Source organism: Coenobita brevimanus, chromosome 109, assembly GCF_032717465.1.
Source record: "Coenobita brevimanus isolate Jiangsu-jjx chromosome 109, ASM3271746v2, whole genome shotgun sequence".
Taxonomy (NCBI): domain Eukaryota; kingdom Metazoa; phylum Arthropoda; class Malacostraca; order Decapoda; family Coenobitidae; genus Coenobita; species Coenobita brevimanus.
Window position 1 is genome coordinate 34,479,445 of NC_137062.1, and position 15,860 is coordinate 34,495,304.

General features: G+C 42.7%; 1 protein-coding gene across 1 annotated transcript in view; it reads left to right on the plus strand.

Moving 5' to 3' along the window:
* LOC145417199 (uncharacterized) overlaps positions 1 to 15,319 on the plus strand; it is a 40,347-nt gene extending 25,028 nt beyond the window's left edge. The window contains exons 2-5 of the mRNA XM_080285970.1: positions 3,833 to 3,991; positions 8,262 to 8,400; positions 13,040 to 13,129; positions 15,094 to 15,319. Coding sequence (XP_080142096.1) covers positions 3,833 to 3,991; positions 8,262 to 8,400; positions 13,040 to 13,129; positions 15,094 to 15,308 — 603 coding nt within the window. The 3' untranslated portion in view covers positions 15,309 to 15,319. The remainder of the gene's footprint in view (positions 1 to 3,832; positions 3,992 to 8,261; positions 8,401 to 13,039; positions 13,130 to 15,093) is intronic.
* Positions 15,320 to 15,860: the final 541 nt, after the last annotated feature.

Consider the following 15,860-nt stretch of genomic DNA (forward strand, 5'->3'; position numbering starts at 1 on the left):
AGATGGAGATAGACAGATAGATAGATAGATGGACATAGACAGGTGGGTAGACAGACACAGATAGACAGGTAGGTAGACAGACAGACAGACAGATGGACAGATAGAGAGATGGGCAGAGAGACAGATAGATATTAAAGGGGTAAATAGATAGATAGACAGATAGATAGATAGATTGTTTAGGGATACGTAATAAAGATAGGGACGATGGGGGGGGGACCCGGATGCACCGTGTATGGGTTAATTAACAGATGAGAGAGAGAGAGAGAGAGAGAGAGAGAGAGAGACCCAGACAGACAAGGGTAGAGAGCGCAGACAACACTACCGTCTACACACACACACACACACACACACACACACACACACCTGTCCTAAATATTTATACTGTTTCGTGTGACAGGTGGTATAGCTCTCTCTCTCTCTCTCTCTGTTCATATATTCCCTTCTACTTCTCTCTCTGTCTCCGTTCATATCTTCCCTTCTCTCTCTCTCTCTCTTCATATCTTCCCTTCTCTCTCTCTCTCTCTCTCTCTCTCTCTCTCTCTGTTCGTATCTTCCCTTCTACTTCCTTCTCTCTCTCTCTCTCTCTCTCTCTCTCTGTTCGTATCTTCCCTTCTACTTCCTTCTCTCTCTCTCTCTCTCTCTGTTCATATCTTCATATCTTCCCTTCTACCTCCTTCTCTCTCTCTCTCTTTGTTCGTATCTTGCCTTCTTCCTTTTCCTTCACTCTCTCTCTCTCTCTCTCTCTGTTCGTATCTTGCCTTCTTCCTTTTCCTTCACTCTCTCTCTCTCTGTTCGTATCTTGCCTTCTTCCTTTTCCTTCACTCTCTCTCTCTCTCTGTTCGTATCTTGCCTTCTTCCTTTTCCTTCACTCTCTCTCTCTCTCTCTCTCTCTGTTCGTATCTTGCCTTCTTCCTTTTCCTTCACTCTCTCTCTCTCTGTTCGTATCTTGCCTTCTTCCTTTTCCTTCACTCTCTCTCTCTCTCTGTTCGTATCTTGCCTTCTTCCTTTTCCTTCACTCTCTCTCTCTCTCTCTGTTCGTATCTTGCCTTCTTCCTTTTCCTTCACTCTCTCTCTCTCTCTCTCTCTCTCTCTCTCTCTCTCTCTCTCTCTCTCTCTCTGTTCGTATCTTGCTTTCTTCCTTTTCCTTCTCTCTCTCTCTCTCTCTCTCTCTCTCTCTCTCTCTCTCTCTGTTCGTATCTTGCTTTCTTCCTTTTCCTTCACTCTCTCTCTCTTTCTCTCTCTTTCTCAACACATTTTCCTAAGCGATTTATTTAGTATTAAACCATTACATTCTACTGCACGTTTTTTTGTCATTTTATTATAAATAATAATAATAATAATAATAATAATAATAATAATAATGATGATGGATAAAGGAGGGCCAGATCCGGGATTGTGAAGAAGGGGGGGCGTAAATTACAGTCCTTTATTCTCATCGGTTAAGTTCCCTAACACCTTTTCCTAAGCGGTTTATTTTGCTTATTACACCATACTGTCCAATTCTGCGTCATACAAATCCTTCAGAATACTCTTAAATAAATAACGTACATGAGGATATTAACCAGCCATATCCAAAAAAATAAATCGCTAAGGAACAGGTGATAGGGAGCGTCCATACCCAACGAAAAAAATCTTATAGGAACTCATTGGCCCCCACAACCTCCCCCCCTCAATCAGTGACTTTTATGTGCAAACTAAATCGCTAGGGAAAAGGCGTTAAGTAATTTCTAAACCCGCATACAGCCTTGCCCTTGATATGCATAAATGTTCAAAATAAATCGCTGGGGAAGGCGCGTTACGGGATTTTCAACTTGACACCGAATTCGGTCCAAAAAGTCTACGGTTCTCGCCCATATATTTTCACTTACCTAAGCCACCTACTGTAGGAAGAATATACAGGTGTTAGGTAACGTGGAGAGAGAGAGAGAGAGAGAGAGAGAGAGAGAGAGAGAGAGGAGGCAGAGAAAAATAAATCGGCGAGCGAGACGAGACGAGAGATGGAACTACAGAGGAGGGGAGAAAATGAAAAGGAAAGAAGGGGAGAAAAGGAGAGAAGGAAGGGGGAGAAGGGGAGAGAGAAGGAGTGCACAGGGGAGAAGGAAGGGGGGAAGTGGGAGGAGGAGGAGGAATATAAAGGAATACAAAGGAAAGCAAACAGCAACAGCCCTTGAGGTCCTTTCGAGGCTGCTTGTTAGAGAAAACTATGACTACAAGATCTAACTCTACATGTTGAAGGATAAGGATAGTAAAGCAAGAAGGCTCCCCCCACCACCAAACCCTCCAGGAAAAAGTGAGAAGGACCACAATGTAGCATGGAAAAACTGACATGGAAATTTACTAGGAAAGACTGAAAAGGGAAAGTTACATTCTATTATACTTTATCTATCAGCTACCAGTATGAATAACCTGAAAGAGAAAGTAGTAAAGTACAATGAATAATCTAATAATAAGATATGATATTATGTATGGGTATGTTGAGTTAACGGCGAGTCTGTGGAGAAGGAGGAGGAGGAGGAGGGGGAGGGGACAGTAACGAGGAAATGAAGTAGCAACAAGGGAGTGTTTGGAGAGTGGTGTGGCCGGGAGAGGGTTAAGTAGGCCGAGAGAGAGAGAGAGAGAGAGAGGTAAGTAGCGAAGAAGTGGAGTAGCAACAAGAGAGAGAGAAAGAGAGAGAGAGAGAGAGACAGACAGACAGACAGAGGTAAGTAGCGAAGAAGTGGAGTAGCAACAAGAGAGAGAGAGAGAGAGAGAGAGAGAGAGAGAGAGGTAAGAAGCGAAGAAGTGGAGTAGCAACAAGAGAGAGAGAGAGAGAGAGAGAGGAGAGGGGGGGGGTTAATAACGAAGAAGTGAAGTAGCAACGAGAGAGAGAGAGAGGAGGGGGGGGGTTAAAAACGAAGAAGTGAAGTAGCAAAGAGAGAGAGAGAGAGAGAGAGAGAGAGAGAGAAACAGGGTGTAGGGTGTGGGGGTAACCTAGTGTAGCGGCGTAGTAAACACAGGTAGTGGGGGCAAACGTAAACAAACCACCTGTGTAGTCTAGTCGCGCATTCGAAGTTGAACATACGCCAACCGCTAAAGAAAATTCAGTTACATTTAATTATTATCGTGAATCACTGAGTTTTCGAGCATTTATTCCATTTAATATTCGTTTTAATTTGGTTTTTGAAGTGGTTGGTAGTTTTTAAATATTTAAGATGAGAGGATATAAACATAATCGAGAGCGTAAGAAATTTTTATGAAATCATTGTTCGTTTTTGGACTTTATGGCGCCCTATCCTATCCCCTATTACCTCTCTCTCTCTCTCTCTCCTTCCAACCCCTCCCACCCACTCCTCTCTTATTCCAACCATCCCAGCTCACTCTCTCTCTCTACCTTACACTACCTCTCCCTGCCTTACACTACCTCTCCCTGCCTTACACTGCCGCTCCCTGCCTTACCCATCTCTCCTTGCCATACCCTGCCTCTCCCCGTCTCTCCCTGCCTTTCCCCCCCTCTCTCCATGCCTCATCCTGTCTCTCTCTGCCTTATCCTATCCCTCCCTGCCTTACCCTGTCTCTCCCTGCCTTACCTAGTGGTGTACAATCTTTAGTTTAGAAAGAGAGAGAGAGAGAGAGAGAGAGAGAGAGAGAGAGAGAGAGAGAGAGAGAGAGAGAGAGGGAAATACTACCCCTATCCTCTTCCAGACCTACAAGCCGAAAGGATTTATAACTAAAGTAGCCAACGAACGACGATGGTAGAAACAGACAGATAGACAGAGAGAAAGAGACTCTGACTGAGAGAGGGAGAGAGAGAGAGAGAGAGAGAGAGTGAAATCCCACCCCCATCCTCTTCCAGACGTACGAGCCGAAAGGATTCCTGGCCGAAGTCGCGAAGGAGCGTCGACGTGAGGCTCGGGTGCCAGTGCCGCTCTTCCTGGAGGAGGTGCCCTACAGCCGGATGTCCCTCCCGCCCCTCATTCCCGTCGAAGTAAGGACACCAGGACACCCATTTAATGTTAGTTGACAGTAGACTCCTTGTAAATACACTGTGTCCACTCCCACACCCTATAAATACACTGTTTCCACCCCTACACCCTATAAATACACTGTGTCCACTCCTACACCCTATAAATACACTGTTTCCACCCCTACACCCTATAAATACACTGTCTCCACCCCTACACCCTGCTTTGTGAACTTGCATGCCCTTCTCACTCTTCTATCTTGCTCCCTATCCTCTCATATTCGATCTCCGTCTCTCCAGGCTGCCAATTTAATGTTAGCGGACATTGAAAGCAGTGATAAGAAACAGGGAAGTGAGCATGGAAGTGAAAAAGTTACTACATGACAGTATTGTGATACCAACTCTAACGTATGGAAGTGACGCTTGGACGTTGTTGGAAGGACACAAGTCAAGAGTGAGAGCAGTGGAAATGAGTTATTTAAGAGGTGCCTGTGGAGTCACTTGGAGAGACAGGCTGACGAATGAGGATATGAAGGAGCGTGGTGGTGTGGATGTGGATGTGATAGGAAGCGTTAGGAGGAACACACTGAGGTGGTTTGGCCATGTGAAAAGGATGGAGGGTGAAAGACTGACGAAGAGAGTGTGTGTGAGTGAGGTGGATGGGGGAAGAGGGAGAGGGAGGCCGAGGATGAGATGGAGGGATGGGGTGGAGAGGTATATGAGAGAGGGGGGTGAGTTGGGAGGGGGTGAAATGGCAGGAGACAGGGCGACGTGGAGGCGATTTGTTTGTGGCCACCCCGAACGGGATTGAGGCGTCTGGCAATAGATAGACAGACAATACACTCCTTGTAAATACACTGTGTCCACTCCTACACCCTATAAATACACTGTTTCTATCCCTACACCCTACCTTGTGTATTTGCACGCCCTCCTCACTCTTCTATCTTCTTCCCTATCCTCTCATATTCGATTTCCCTCTCACCAAGCCACCCATTTAATGTTAGTTGACAATACACTCACTATAAATACACTGATGCTTTGTGTGTGTGTGTGTGTGTGTGTGTGTGTGTGTGTGTTTCATTCCTCCTGTTTATTAACCTCAGTCCCGTACCCTCGTCCGTGAATGAAGCTCCCTAACACCTTTTCCTAAGCGATTTATTTTGCTTGTGACGCCTTACTGCCCTCTTCCGTATTGCATAAAGCCTTCCAATATCGCCACATCCTCCATAAATAACCTGCAAATGGACACTAACCACCCATATCCAAAAATAAATCGCTGAAGAAGAGGTGTTAGGGAGCTTCCTTATACGAGAACACAAACTTAAGTGTCTTGTCTTCCTCCCATCACACCCATACAAGAAATACAGGCTTCCTTGTCCTTCCGCATCTTCTCGCTCTATCTCTTCGTCGAAATTCGCCTTACTCCCCTATCTTGCTCTCTGTCCTCCCCCCAGTCAGTCTATACCCAGTTCAGTCTTGTTCAGGTGTTCATATTAACCTATTCTGTTCAGCAGCGTGTTCACCTCAGTCTACTATCACTCTGTTCAGTCTGTTCACCTCATCGTTCAAGCTATGTTCACTTTATTCTCCTGTCTACTATACTCTTTTCATTTTAACTTGGCCTAAAATTGCCGTCTCTCCATCTTGAATGCTGAGCTGTAACAGTAACACTAAAATATGATGCTAGTCACGAAGAAGTGCTAGGGAAAGGATGCAGAGCCGTTGTATTGTCTTTTTCTGCCACTGACCTACATAAAATGGTATATCTTAACACTAAAATATGATGCTAGTCACGAAGAAGTGCTATGGAAAGGATGCAGAGTCGTTGTATTGTCTTTTTCTGCCACTGAGCTACGTGAAACAATCTTAACACTAAAATATGATGCTAGTCACGAAGAAGTGCTATGGAAAGGATGTAGAGCCGTAATAACATCTTTTTCTGCCACTGACCTAAATAAAATGCTATATCTTAACACTAAAATGTGATGCTAGTCACGAAGAAGTGCTATGGAAAGGATGTAGAGCCGTAGTAGCATCTTTTTCTGCCACTGAGCTACGTGAAATACACCTTGACACCAAATATGATGCTAGTCACGAAGAAGTGCTAGGGAAAGGATGTACAGCCGTAGTATTGTCTTTTTAACACTAGAATATGATGCTAGTCACGAAGAAGTGCTATGGAAAGGATGTAGAGCCGTAGTATTGTATTTTTAACACTAGAATACGATGCTAGTCACGAAGAAGTGCTATGGAAAGGATGTAGAGCCGTAGTATTTTCTTTTTCTGTCATTGAGCTACCTAAAATGCTATATCTTAACATTAAAATATGATGTAAGTCACGAAGAAGTGATGTGGAAAGGAATCTCTCCCCCTCTATCTCTCTCTCTCTCTCTCACTAAATATGATGCTAGTCACGAAGAAATGAGGAGGAAAAGGACTGTCTATCTATTTATGCATCTCTCTCTCTCTCTCTCTCTCTCTCTCTCTCTCTCACACACACACACACACACACACACACACACACACCAAATATGATGTTAGTAACGAAGACATGATGTGGAAAGGACTATGTCTCTCTCTCTCTCTCTCTCTCTCTCTCTCTCTCTCTCTCTCTCTCTCTCTCTCTCTCCAAATATGATGCTAGTAACGAAGAAGTGATATGGAAAGGACTATCTATCTATTTATCCATCTCTCTCTCTCTCTCTCTCTCTCTCTCTCTCTCTCTCTCTCTCCAAATATGATGCTAGTAACGAAGAAGTGATATGGAAAGGACTACCCGGTATCTATCTGTTTATCCATCTCTCTCTCTCTCTCTCTCTCTCTCTCTCTCTCTCTCTCTCTGCATGCACCTCACCCACCTCTTCTCACAATTCCACCCATATCAATACTCAGTACGTGCACAATGCGAACTTTACCAGTGTTGCATATTTCCTTCGATCTTCACTACTTAACTTCCTAGAATCCACACACGTTCTTATAACATGCTAGACATAAATCCTGTAAAAATCTATCTATCTATTGCCAGACGCCTTAATCACGTAAGGGGTGGCCACAAAGAATTCGCCTCCATGTCGCCCTGTCCCCCGCCATTTCACTGCCCTGCTCCCAGCTCACACACTCCCTCTCTCATATACCTCTCCACTCTATCCCTCTATCTCATCCTTGGCCTCCCCCTCCCTCTCCCCCACCTCCACCTCACTTACATACACTCTCTTCATTAGTCTCGCTCTCCATCTTCTCCACATGGCCAAACCACCTCAAATGTATTTCTCCTAACGCTTTCTATCATATCCACACCACATACACTCTCCTCGTCAGTCTCTCGCTCTCCATCCTCTCCACATGACCAAACCACCTCAGTGTATTTCTCCTAAAGCTTTCTGTCACATCCATATCCACACCACATACACTCTCCTCGTCAGTCTCTCGCTCTCCATCCTCTCCACATGGCCAAACCACCTCAATGTATTTCTCCTAACGCTTTCTATCACATCCACATCCACACCATATACACTCTCCTCGTTAATCTCTCACTCTCCATCCTCTCCACATGGCCAAACCACCTCAAATGTATTTCTCCTAACGCTTTCTATCACATCCACACCACATACACTCTCCTCGTGAGTCTCTCGCTCTCCATTCCCACAAGGCTCCTTCACTTCCTCATTTGCCAGTCACTGTATACTAACGTCACACATATCACGATGTTGGAGGCGTTGTGTGAGTCCCAAATTTGAATCACTTCCTTTGGGTGACTATTCCACACCTGATTTTGTGTTTTTAAAAATATATGGGTTCACTTTCAAGTTTCACGGAGATACAACTAATGATCCCCTTATGAGTTTGTGTAGAACCGGTAAATACTTTGTTGCTACAGGCTGGAGGAAGGGAGGTGGTCGCCCTAGTGTGGTTAATGTGGTAGAACTGTGGTTAATGTGGTAGAACTGTGGTTAATGTGGCAGAACTGTGGTTAATGTGGTAGAACTGTGGTTAATGTGGTAAAACTGTGGTTAATGTGGTAGAACTGTGGTTAATGTGGCAGAACTGTGGTTAATGTGGCAGAACTGTGGTTAATGTGGTAGAACTGTGGTTAATGTGGCAGAACTGTGGTTAATGTGGTAAAACTGTGGTTAATGTGACAGAAATGTGGTTAATGTGGAGTAGTGTGATAAATCTTTTGTTGCTACAGGTTGCAGGAAGGGAGGTGGTAGCCCTAGTGTGGTTAATGTGGCAGAAGTGTGGTTACTGTGGTAGAACTGTGGTTAATGTGGTAGAACTGTGGTTAATATGGAGTAGTGTGGTAAATATTTTGCTGCCACAGGTTGGAGGAAGAGAGGTGGTAGCCCTCGTCCACACAGCCAGCCACGTGTCCCTGATGTCCACCTCCCTCGTACAGCAGCTGGGGGCACGGCAAGATGTTTTACCTGATACCTCCCTTCCACCCTCACCTCTCGCAACAGGTAAAGTAAAGTATCTAAGCTTCATCACTTCCATCATCACCCCTTGCGACAGGTAATCCGATTAATAAAGTATCTACCTTTGAACTTTATTTCTTTACCATTATGTTCCGAACGACGTCTCACCAGATTCACTTCCGCCCTTCCTTCCTGCCATTAGTAATCCTATAAGTAAAGTATCTATGCTTCATCACTTCCACCCTCACCCCTCGCGGCACGTAATCCGATTAATAAAGTACAGGTCTCCCTCGTTTTATGATTGGTATGCGTTCCTAGAAAGGCAATCGTAAACTGAAATATCGTAAAGCGAAATTAAGGTTTAATGGGAAAAATAGGGATGCGTTCCTGGACTCATGCATATGGAACCCAAGACCCATACAAGTGATCTAATATGCAATAATAATGATGATGTTTTATGTATTGTAGAGCATCTGAATCACATATGTATGTACATTTGCAAACATAAAGACATGAAATAGCAAAAACAACATGAAATACAGCTGTACTTTACTGTAATGTACTGTTATGTACCCTCCTACTGTACTGTAGCTCCGTCCACCCTTAGTCGGTCCCCCCCGAGGCTGGAGGACGTAATGCCTTAATGTCTCCTCCGATGCTAGGAGACATCCTGGGCCAAAGCCCATCACTCGTCAACACAAGAGGTGGAGAGGGAGGAAGCAGGGGTGGTGGAGGTTTGGGTGGCAGGAGTGCATGAATCAGGAGAATGATAAGTGGTGGAGGTGGAGGTTTGGGCGGGTATGCCATGCAACTCTCAGCTGATCAGCCTGTGAGCACGGGATTTCCACATGTCCAATCATAAATGCGAGGGAGCTCAATTGTAAAATGAACACTTGGTACTAAAGAATAAGGATCGTAAATGCGAAATATCGTAAAACGAGGGAGACCTGTATCTACCTTTGAACTTTATTTCTTTACCATTATGTTCCGAACAACGTCTCACCAGATTCACTTCCACCCTTACTTTCTGCCATTAGTAATCCTGTAAGTAAAGTAACTAAGCTTCATCACTTCCACTCTCATCCCTTGCTACGGGGTAATCCGATTAATAAAGTCTCTACCTTTGAACTTTATTTCTTTACCATTATGTTCTGAACGACGTCTTATCAGATTAACTTCCGCCCTTCCTTCCTGTCATTAGTAATCCCAAAAGTAAAGTAACTAAGCTTCATCACTTCCATCATCACCCCTGCCACAGGTAATTCGATTCATAAACCATCTACCTCTGGACTTCCTTTCCCTGTACCATTTAGGACATCTAATAAATCACTTCCACCCTTCCTTCCTGCCATTAGTAATTCCATAAATAAAGTAACTATGCTTCATCACTTCCATCATCACTCGCATCAGGTAATCCGATTAATAAAGCAACTATCTTTGGACTTTCTCTCATTTACCATTATGTTCCGAACAATGTCTTACCAGATTCACTTCCGCCCTTCCTTCCTGCCATTAGTCGATCTACCTATCTATAGCCCGATGCCCTAATCCTGCAAAGGGTGGCCGCAGAAAAAATGCCTCCAAGTCCCTCTGCCACCCACCATTTGACTGCCCTCCCCTCAACTCACCCCCCCTCTCCCTCATATACCTCTCAACTCCATCCCTTGACCTAATCCTCGGTCTCCCCTTCCCTCCACTTCACCTACATACACCCCCTTAGCCAGTCTGTCATTCTCCATTCTCTCCACATGTCCAAACCACCTCAATAATTCCATAAATAAAGTAGATCCCATAAATAAAGTTATGTAAGCTTGAACATCACTTCCATCATCACTTCTTGCAGCAGGTAAAGTGTCTAAGCTTCATCACTTCTATCATCACCTCTTGCAACAGAGTATCTAAGCTTCATCACTTCCATCATCACCTCTTGCAACAGAGTATCTAAGCTTCATCACTTCCATCATCACCTCTTGCAACAGAGTATCTAAGCTTCATCACTTCCATCATCACCTCTTGCAACAGGTAAAGTATCTAAGCTTCATCACTACCACATACAATACCTCAGTCAAACCATCATGCAACAAGTAACTTTAGTTTATATAAGTATCTACAGTTAACATTCCTTTTCTGCACAATTTTTACACTAACAATTTCCCATGCTGGAGTGTAGGGGACAGGCACAAGGCTACCACAGTTCAGATAATTAAACCAATTCAACCGAATGAGCACTGTGGTTAAGCGTCTCATGCTATTTGCCCTTTTATCTCTATCTCTACATGATCTGATTAAATTTGGAACAGACTTCTACTAATAGAGGGGCCAATGAAGGCTATATTTACCTCTAGCAGTTTAGAAACCCTTTCCTAAATTAAATAACAACATGTGAAGAAAGCATGAATTAACAGCATGTCACTGGAGAAGGAGTTGTGTAAACCATGGTACTTGACAGGCAGCAATTATTTTGATAGAGGAAAAAAAACTTAATTCACCTTTATAGCATTTAAACTGCTACATATAACACACAGCCTTCACCCCACAACTTGCCTACCCTACAACTAGACTACCAAGTGTATATTAACTGTTCCTTCCCTTGCTGTCTAAACTTCCATATCCCCTTTTCTCACATGCCTACTGACCACAAAACACCATCTTCTCACTCTGCCATACCTTCTACTTTCAAGTTCACCAACCTTATGTTAATTCTTTCCACATGTCCATATCACCTGAGTTATATTAATTCTTTCCACATATCAGTACAATCTGAGTTCATTATCTTCTACTCTATGGTCAAAATAATTCTTAAAACCATACTATTTTTCACATGTAATACTACAGTTATTTGACAGGAGCATGTGGAGTTACGTGGAGAGACAGACTGACAAATGAGGAAGTGAAGGAGCATTGTGGTGTGGATGCGGATGTGACAGAAAGCGTTAGGAGAAATACAATGAGGTGGTTTGGACATGTAGAGAGGATGGTGAGTGAGAGACTAACTAGGAGAATGTATGCGAGTGAGGTGAAGGGGGGAAGGAGGGGGAAGCCGAGGATGAGATGGAGGTATGGAGCGGAGAGGTATATGAGAGAGGAGGGTGAAATCTGGGAGTAGGGCAGTGATATGGCATTGGACAGGGCAACATGAAGGCGATTTGTTTGTGGCCACTCCTAACGGGATTGAGACATCTGGCAATAGATAGGCACAACACTACAGTATTTATAATCATTCCTCACACATATTCCTCTCATCATTTCTTTCCGCTATTGTCATTCTCCACTTGTTATACTTATGCCATACCAGTCTCTCATCCATATAAAAATGAAAAGACAATATAAACCTTTCCTCATGCATGCCTTTCTCTGTTTCCCCAACTACCCATTCCTACCCTCTGTATTTTTCACCTGGGATAGGCACAATTCAGAAGCCAATCAAAAAGCTGGAAAAATATAGAAAAAGTAATAATAAAAAAAGAAAGGAGGAAATCACATCCCTCACTGGAAATATTGGGTAAAAAAGACACACAAGAAAGAGCATAAAAATAAAGAACTCAACCTCTATCCTGGGTAAGTTGGAAAACACAGAGAAAATACAATAAAAAAAAGGAGGAGAGAAGCTGGAAACACACAGAAAAAATTAAATAATAAAAGGAGAGAAATCACATCCCTTTCTATAAATATTGGGTACGAGAGAGACACAAGTAAGAGCATAAGAATAAATAACTGCAGCTCTATCCTGGAAAAACACAGAAAAAATAAAATGATAAAAGGAGGAGAGAAATCTTATCCCTTTCTATAAATATTGGATAACAGAGAGACACAAGTATGAGCATAACAATAAATAACTCAAATTCTATCCCACCCAACACTTCCACCTGCCACAATGGATCACCTACATCCCTAATTATTCCTCTACCTACAAAACTCAAAATCTAATCCTCAGTACCTCTACCTGATATGAAAAAAGGGTGAGTTTTAGCCTACTATAGCCATTATAAAAGAATAAATACATAGATCATTTGGCCTATCATCATCATCATCATCATCATCATCATCATAAACCTCCTTCCATCTAAATATATAATGAAGCAGAATCCAAATACATGAAACAATGATGTACAAAGTGAGAAAATTATCACCACAATATCCGGTGTTGAGAGAGAGAGAGAGAGAGAGAGAGAGAGAGAGAGAAATCAACAATTACAATATCACTGCCAGTATATGCACTACACTGTACAACACAAACAGAAATACAAGCTCTCTAACACAACATGGAAACTACAGTAATCATCTTCATCATCATCATCATCATCATCATCTTCATCATCACCCTTTGTTTCACATAAAAATCAGAAGAGGTAATGAAAGTTTAAATGTACCTTATATTGCACTCATTTAACATTGCTTAAAGGTTAAATCATCATCATCATCATCATTATCATCATCATCATCATCATCATCATCATCATCATCACCACCTTTTCCCACCTAAAAATCAGGAGAGGTAATGATAATTTTACATGTAACCTTATACTGTATTCCAACTCAAGTTAACAATGCTTGGAGGTAAAATCATCATCATCATCATCACCTTTTCCCACCTAAAAATCAGTAGAGGCAATGAAAATAATAAACACAGCTTTATGCTACCCACAGCTAACACATCTCAATGGTTTAAATTATTCTCACACAGGTAACAACATCCCTTGGCTGGTTGAAGGCAAGATACGATATGTGGAGCTCTCTATAAATGGCTCCAAACATGTCACACAGCTCCATGTTGGTGAGTTATGCATTCAAACCCATTTCTGATATACAGTACAGAAAGGACAGAGAGTGAGAGACTGACGAGAAGTTTGTATGTGAGTGAGGTGGAAAGGGGGAGAGGGAAGGGAAGGTCAAGAATGAGATGGAGGGATGGAGTGGAGAGGTATATGAGAGAGGGGGGTGTGAGCTGGGAGCAGGGCAGTGAAATGGCGGGGGACAGGCGACATGGAGGCGATTTGTTTGCGGCCACCCCTTACGGGATTAAGGCGTCTGGCAATAGAAGATAGTACAGTACATTAGTTGGGTTGGATTATTTTTTTCACCTGACAGAGATTCATAGCCCCTTTCAGCATAGTTCATTGTAAGGTGTTGTCAGACTGGAGGATCAATTTGACTCGTAACCAAGGAGACTCATTCCTACTCTGTGCCTAAGTCTCATTAAACTTCACACAACCATAACTTAGTGTTTAATGGTAGGGGTGACTCATTTCTGTCAGACAAAAATAAAATAGCTTTAACATATCAGCCATGTCCAGTTCTGCTTGGTGATTGAGTATGTATGATATAAACCACTCAGTCAAGAAAAGTTCTCCTCTTCACTACCAGGCTCCTGTACATGGATTTTCACACACTCCATTACATGTGGAGTTAATTGGAAGATACTGGATGCAACAAATGCCTTTTACATGGGAGGCAGTGCCTGGATGAAAGCGAGGCAGAGTGACAGTTCTAGGGTGAGAGAAGGAAGGAGACAGGGTTAAGTTATCATTTCCTGAACAATGATGGAAGGTGTTATATCAAAGTCACAAGGGCAGAAAAAGAGGTGTAAACAAGAGTGTGACTGAACCAGGAGACAGAGTGACAGTTCTAGGGTGATAGAAGGAAGGAGACAGTGTTATCATTTCCTGAACAATGATGGAAGGTGTTAGATCAAAGTCACAAGGGCAGAAAAAGCAGTGTGAAACAAGAGTGTGAATGAACCAGGAAAGACATATGCATCAAATATTAACTTGCCTGTATGATTATGATATTGCATTACAGTCCTCTAACAGAATTGAAACTAAAATAACATCCTCTTAACAAAGGCTCGTCCAATTTCACATGACCATGACCTACTTTTAAATGTGAGGGAGTGACCAAGTACAGATGAAAGCAAACCATCTATCTATCTATCTATCTATTGCCAGACGCCATAATCCCGTACGGGGTGGCCATTTGACTCCGAGTTATTTGTTTTACATGGAGGGGCACTAACCCTCCACCAACCTACTTGACACGTAGGAAGCACGTATGGTTTGGTTATATGGTTACCACCCAGCGTTGTAAATGGTTTCTTGGCTTACAGGAAACCATTAGGCTTGTCACTCAATGTAAAGCCACCTGTAACGGAAAGAAAAGCATTAAGTAGTGACAGGAAAGATAGGAGAAATAGGAAGAGAGGAGGAAACCAACTGTAAATAATTCTTTCCTCAAACCAACTATAATTCTTTCCTCAGACCAACTATAACTAATACTTTCCTCAAACCAACTATAATTCTTTACTCAGACCAACTACTGTATAACTAATTCTTTCCTCAAACCAACTATAATTCTTTCCTCAAACCAACTATAATTCTTTCCTCAATCCAACTATAATTCTTTCCTCAAACCAGCTATAATTCTTTCCTCAAACCAACTACAGTACAACTATAATTCTTTCCTCAAACCACCTCTAATTCTTTACTCAAACCACCTCTAATTCTTTCCTCAAACCACCTCTAATTCTTTCCTCAAACCACCTCTAATTCTTTCCTCAGACCAACTATAATTCTTTCCTCAAACCAACTATAATTCTTTCCTCAAACCAACTATAATTATTTCCTCAAACCAACCACAATTCTTTCCTCAAACCAACTATAATTCTTTCCTCAAACCAACTACAATTCATTCCTCAAACCAACTACAATTCTTTCCTCAAACCAACTATAATTCTTTCCTCAGCTCGTGATCTACCTGCCGACGTGGTGCTGGGCGTGGACTTTCTGAAGAGGGCCCAGGTGCGAATCAGCTTCCCCGAGAGCGCCATCACCCTCCCCAGCAGCAACACCTCAGAGAGCAGAGTGGCCTTCCTGACAACACGGGAAGTCAACCAGCACCGCACCTCATCCCAGACCACAGCCACAACCAATACAAGAGCCTATTCATCCAATTACTGACAGACTGTGACACCTTAGAATTTACCACACTATTCCAGTATCTCCCTTTGCCTCCCCATTACTCTTATTCAAAGATCTAATTGCAATACTAAAGTCATCTACCTATCCAGAAATACAGCTAACACCAATCCTCACCACAAACCACAGCCACAGCCAATACAAGAGCTTCTTCATCCAACTACTGACAGATTGTGACACCTTAGAATTTACCACACATTCCAGAACTCCCTTTGCCTCTCCATTACCCTCATTCAAAGATCTAATTGCAGTACTAGTCATCTAACTATCCAGAAATAAACTAACACCAATCCATCAACCAACTACTGACAGACTGTAACACCTTAAAATTTACCAAACTATTCCAGTACCTCCATTTGCCTCCCCATTACCCTTATTCAAAGATCTAACTGCAGTACTAAAGTCATCTAACTATCCATAAATACAACTAATACCAATCCTTCATCGCAGACCACAGCCACAACCAATACAAGAGCCTATTCATCCAATTACTGACAGACTGTGGCATTTTACAATTCACCAAACCATTCCAGT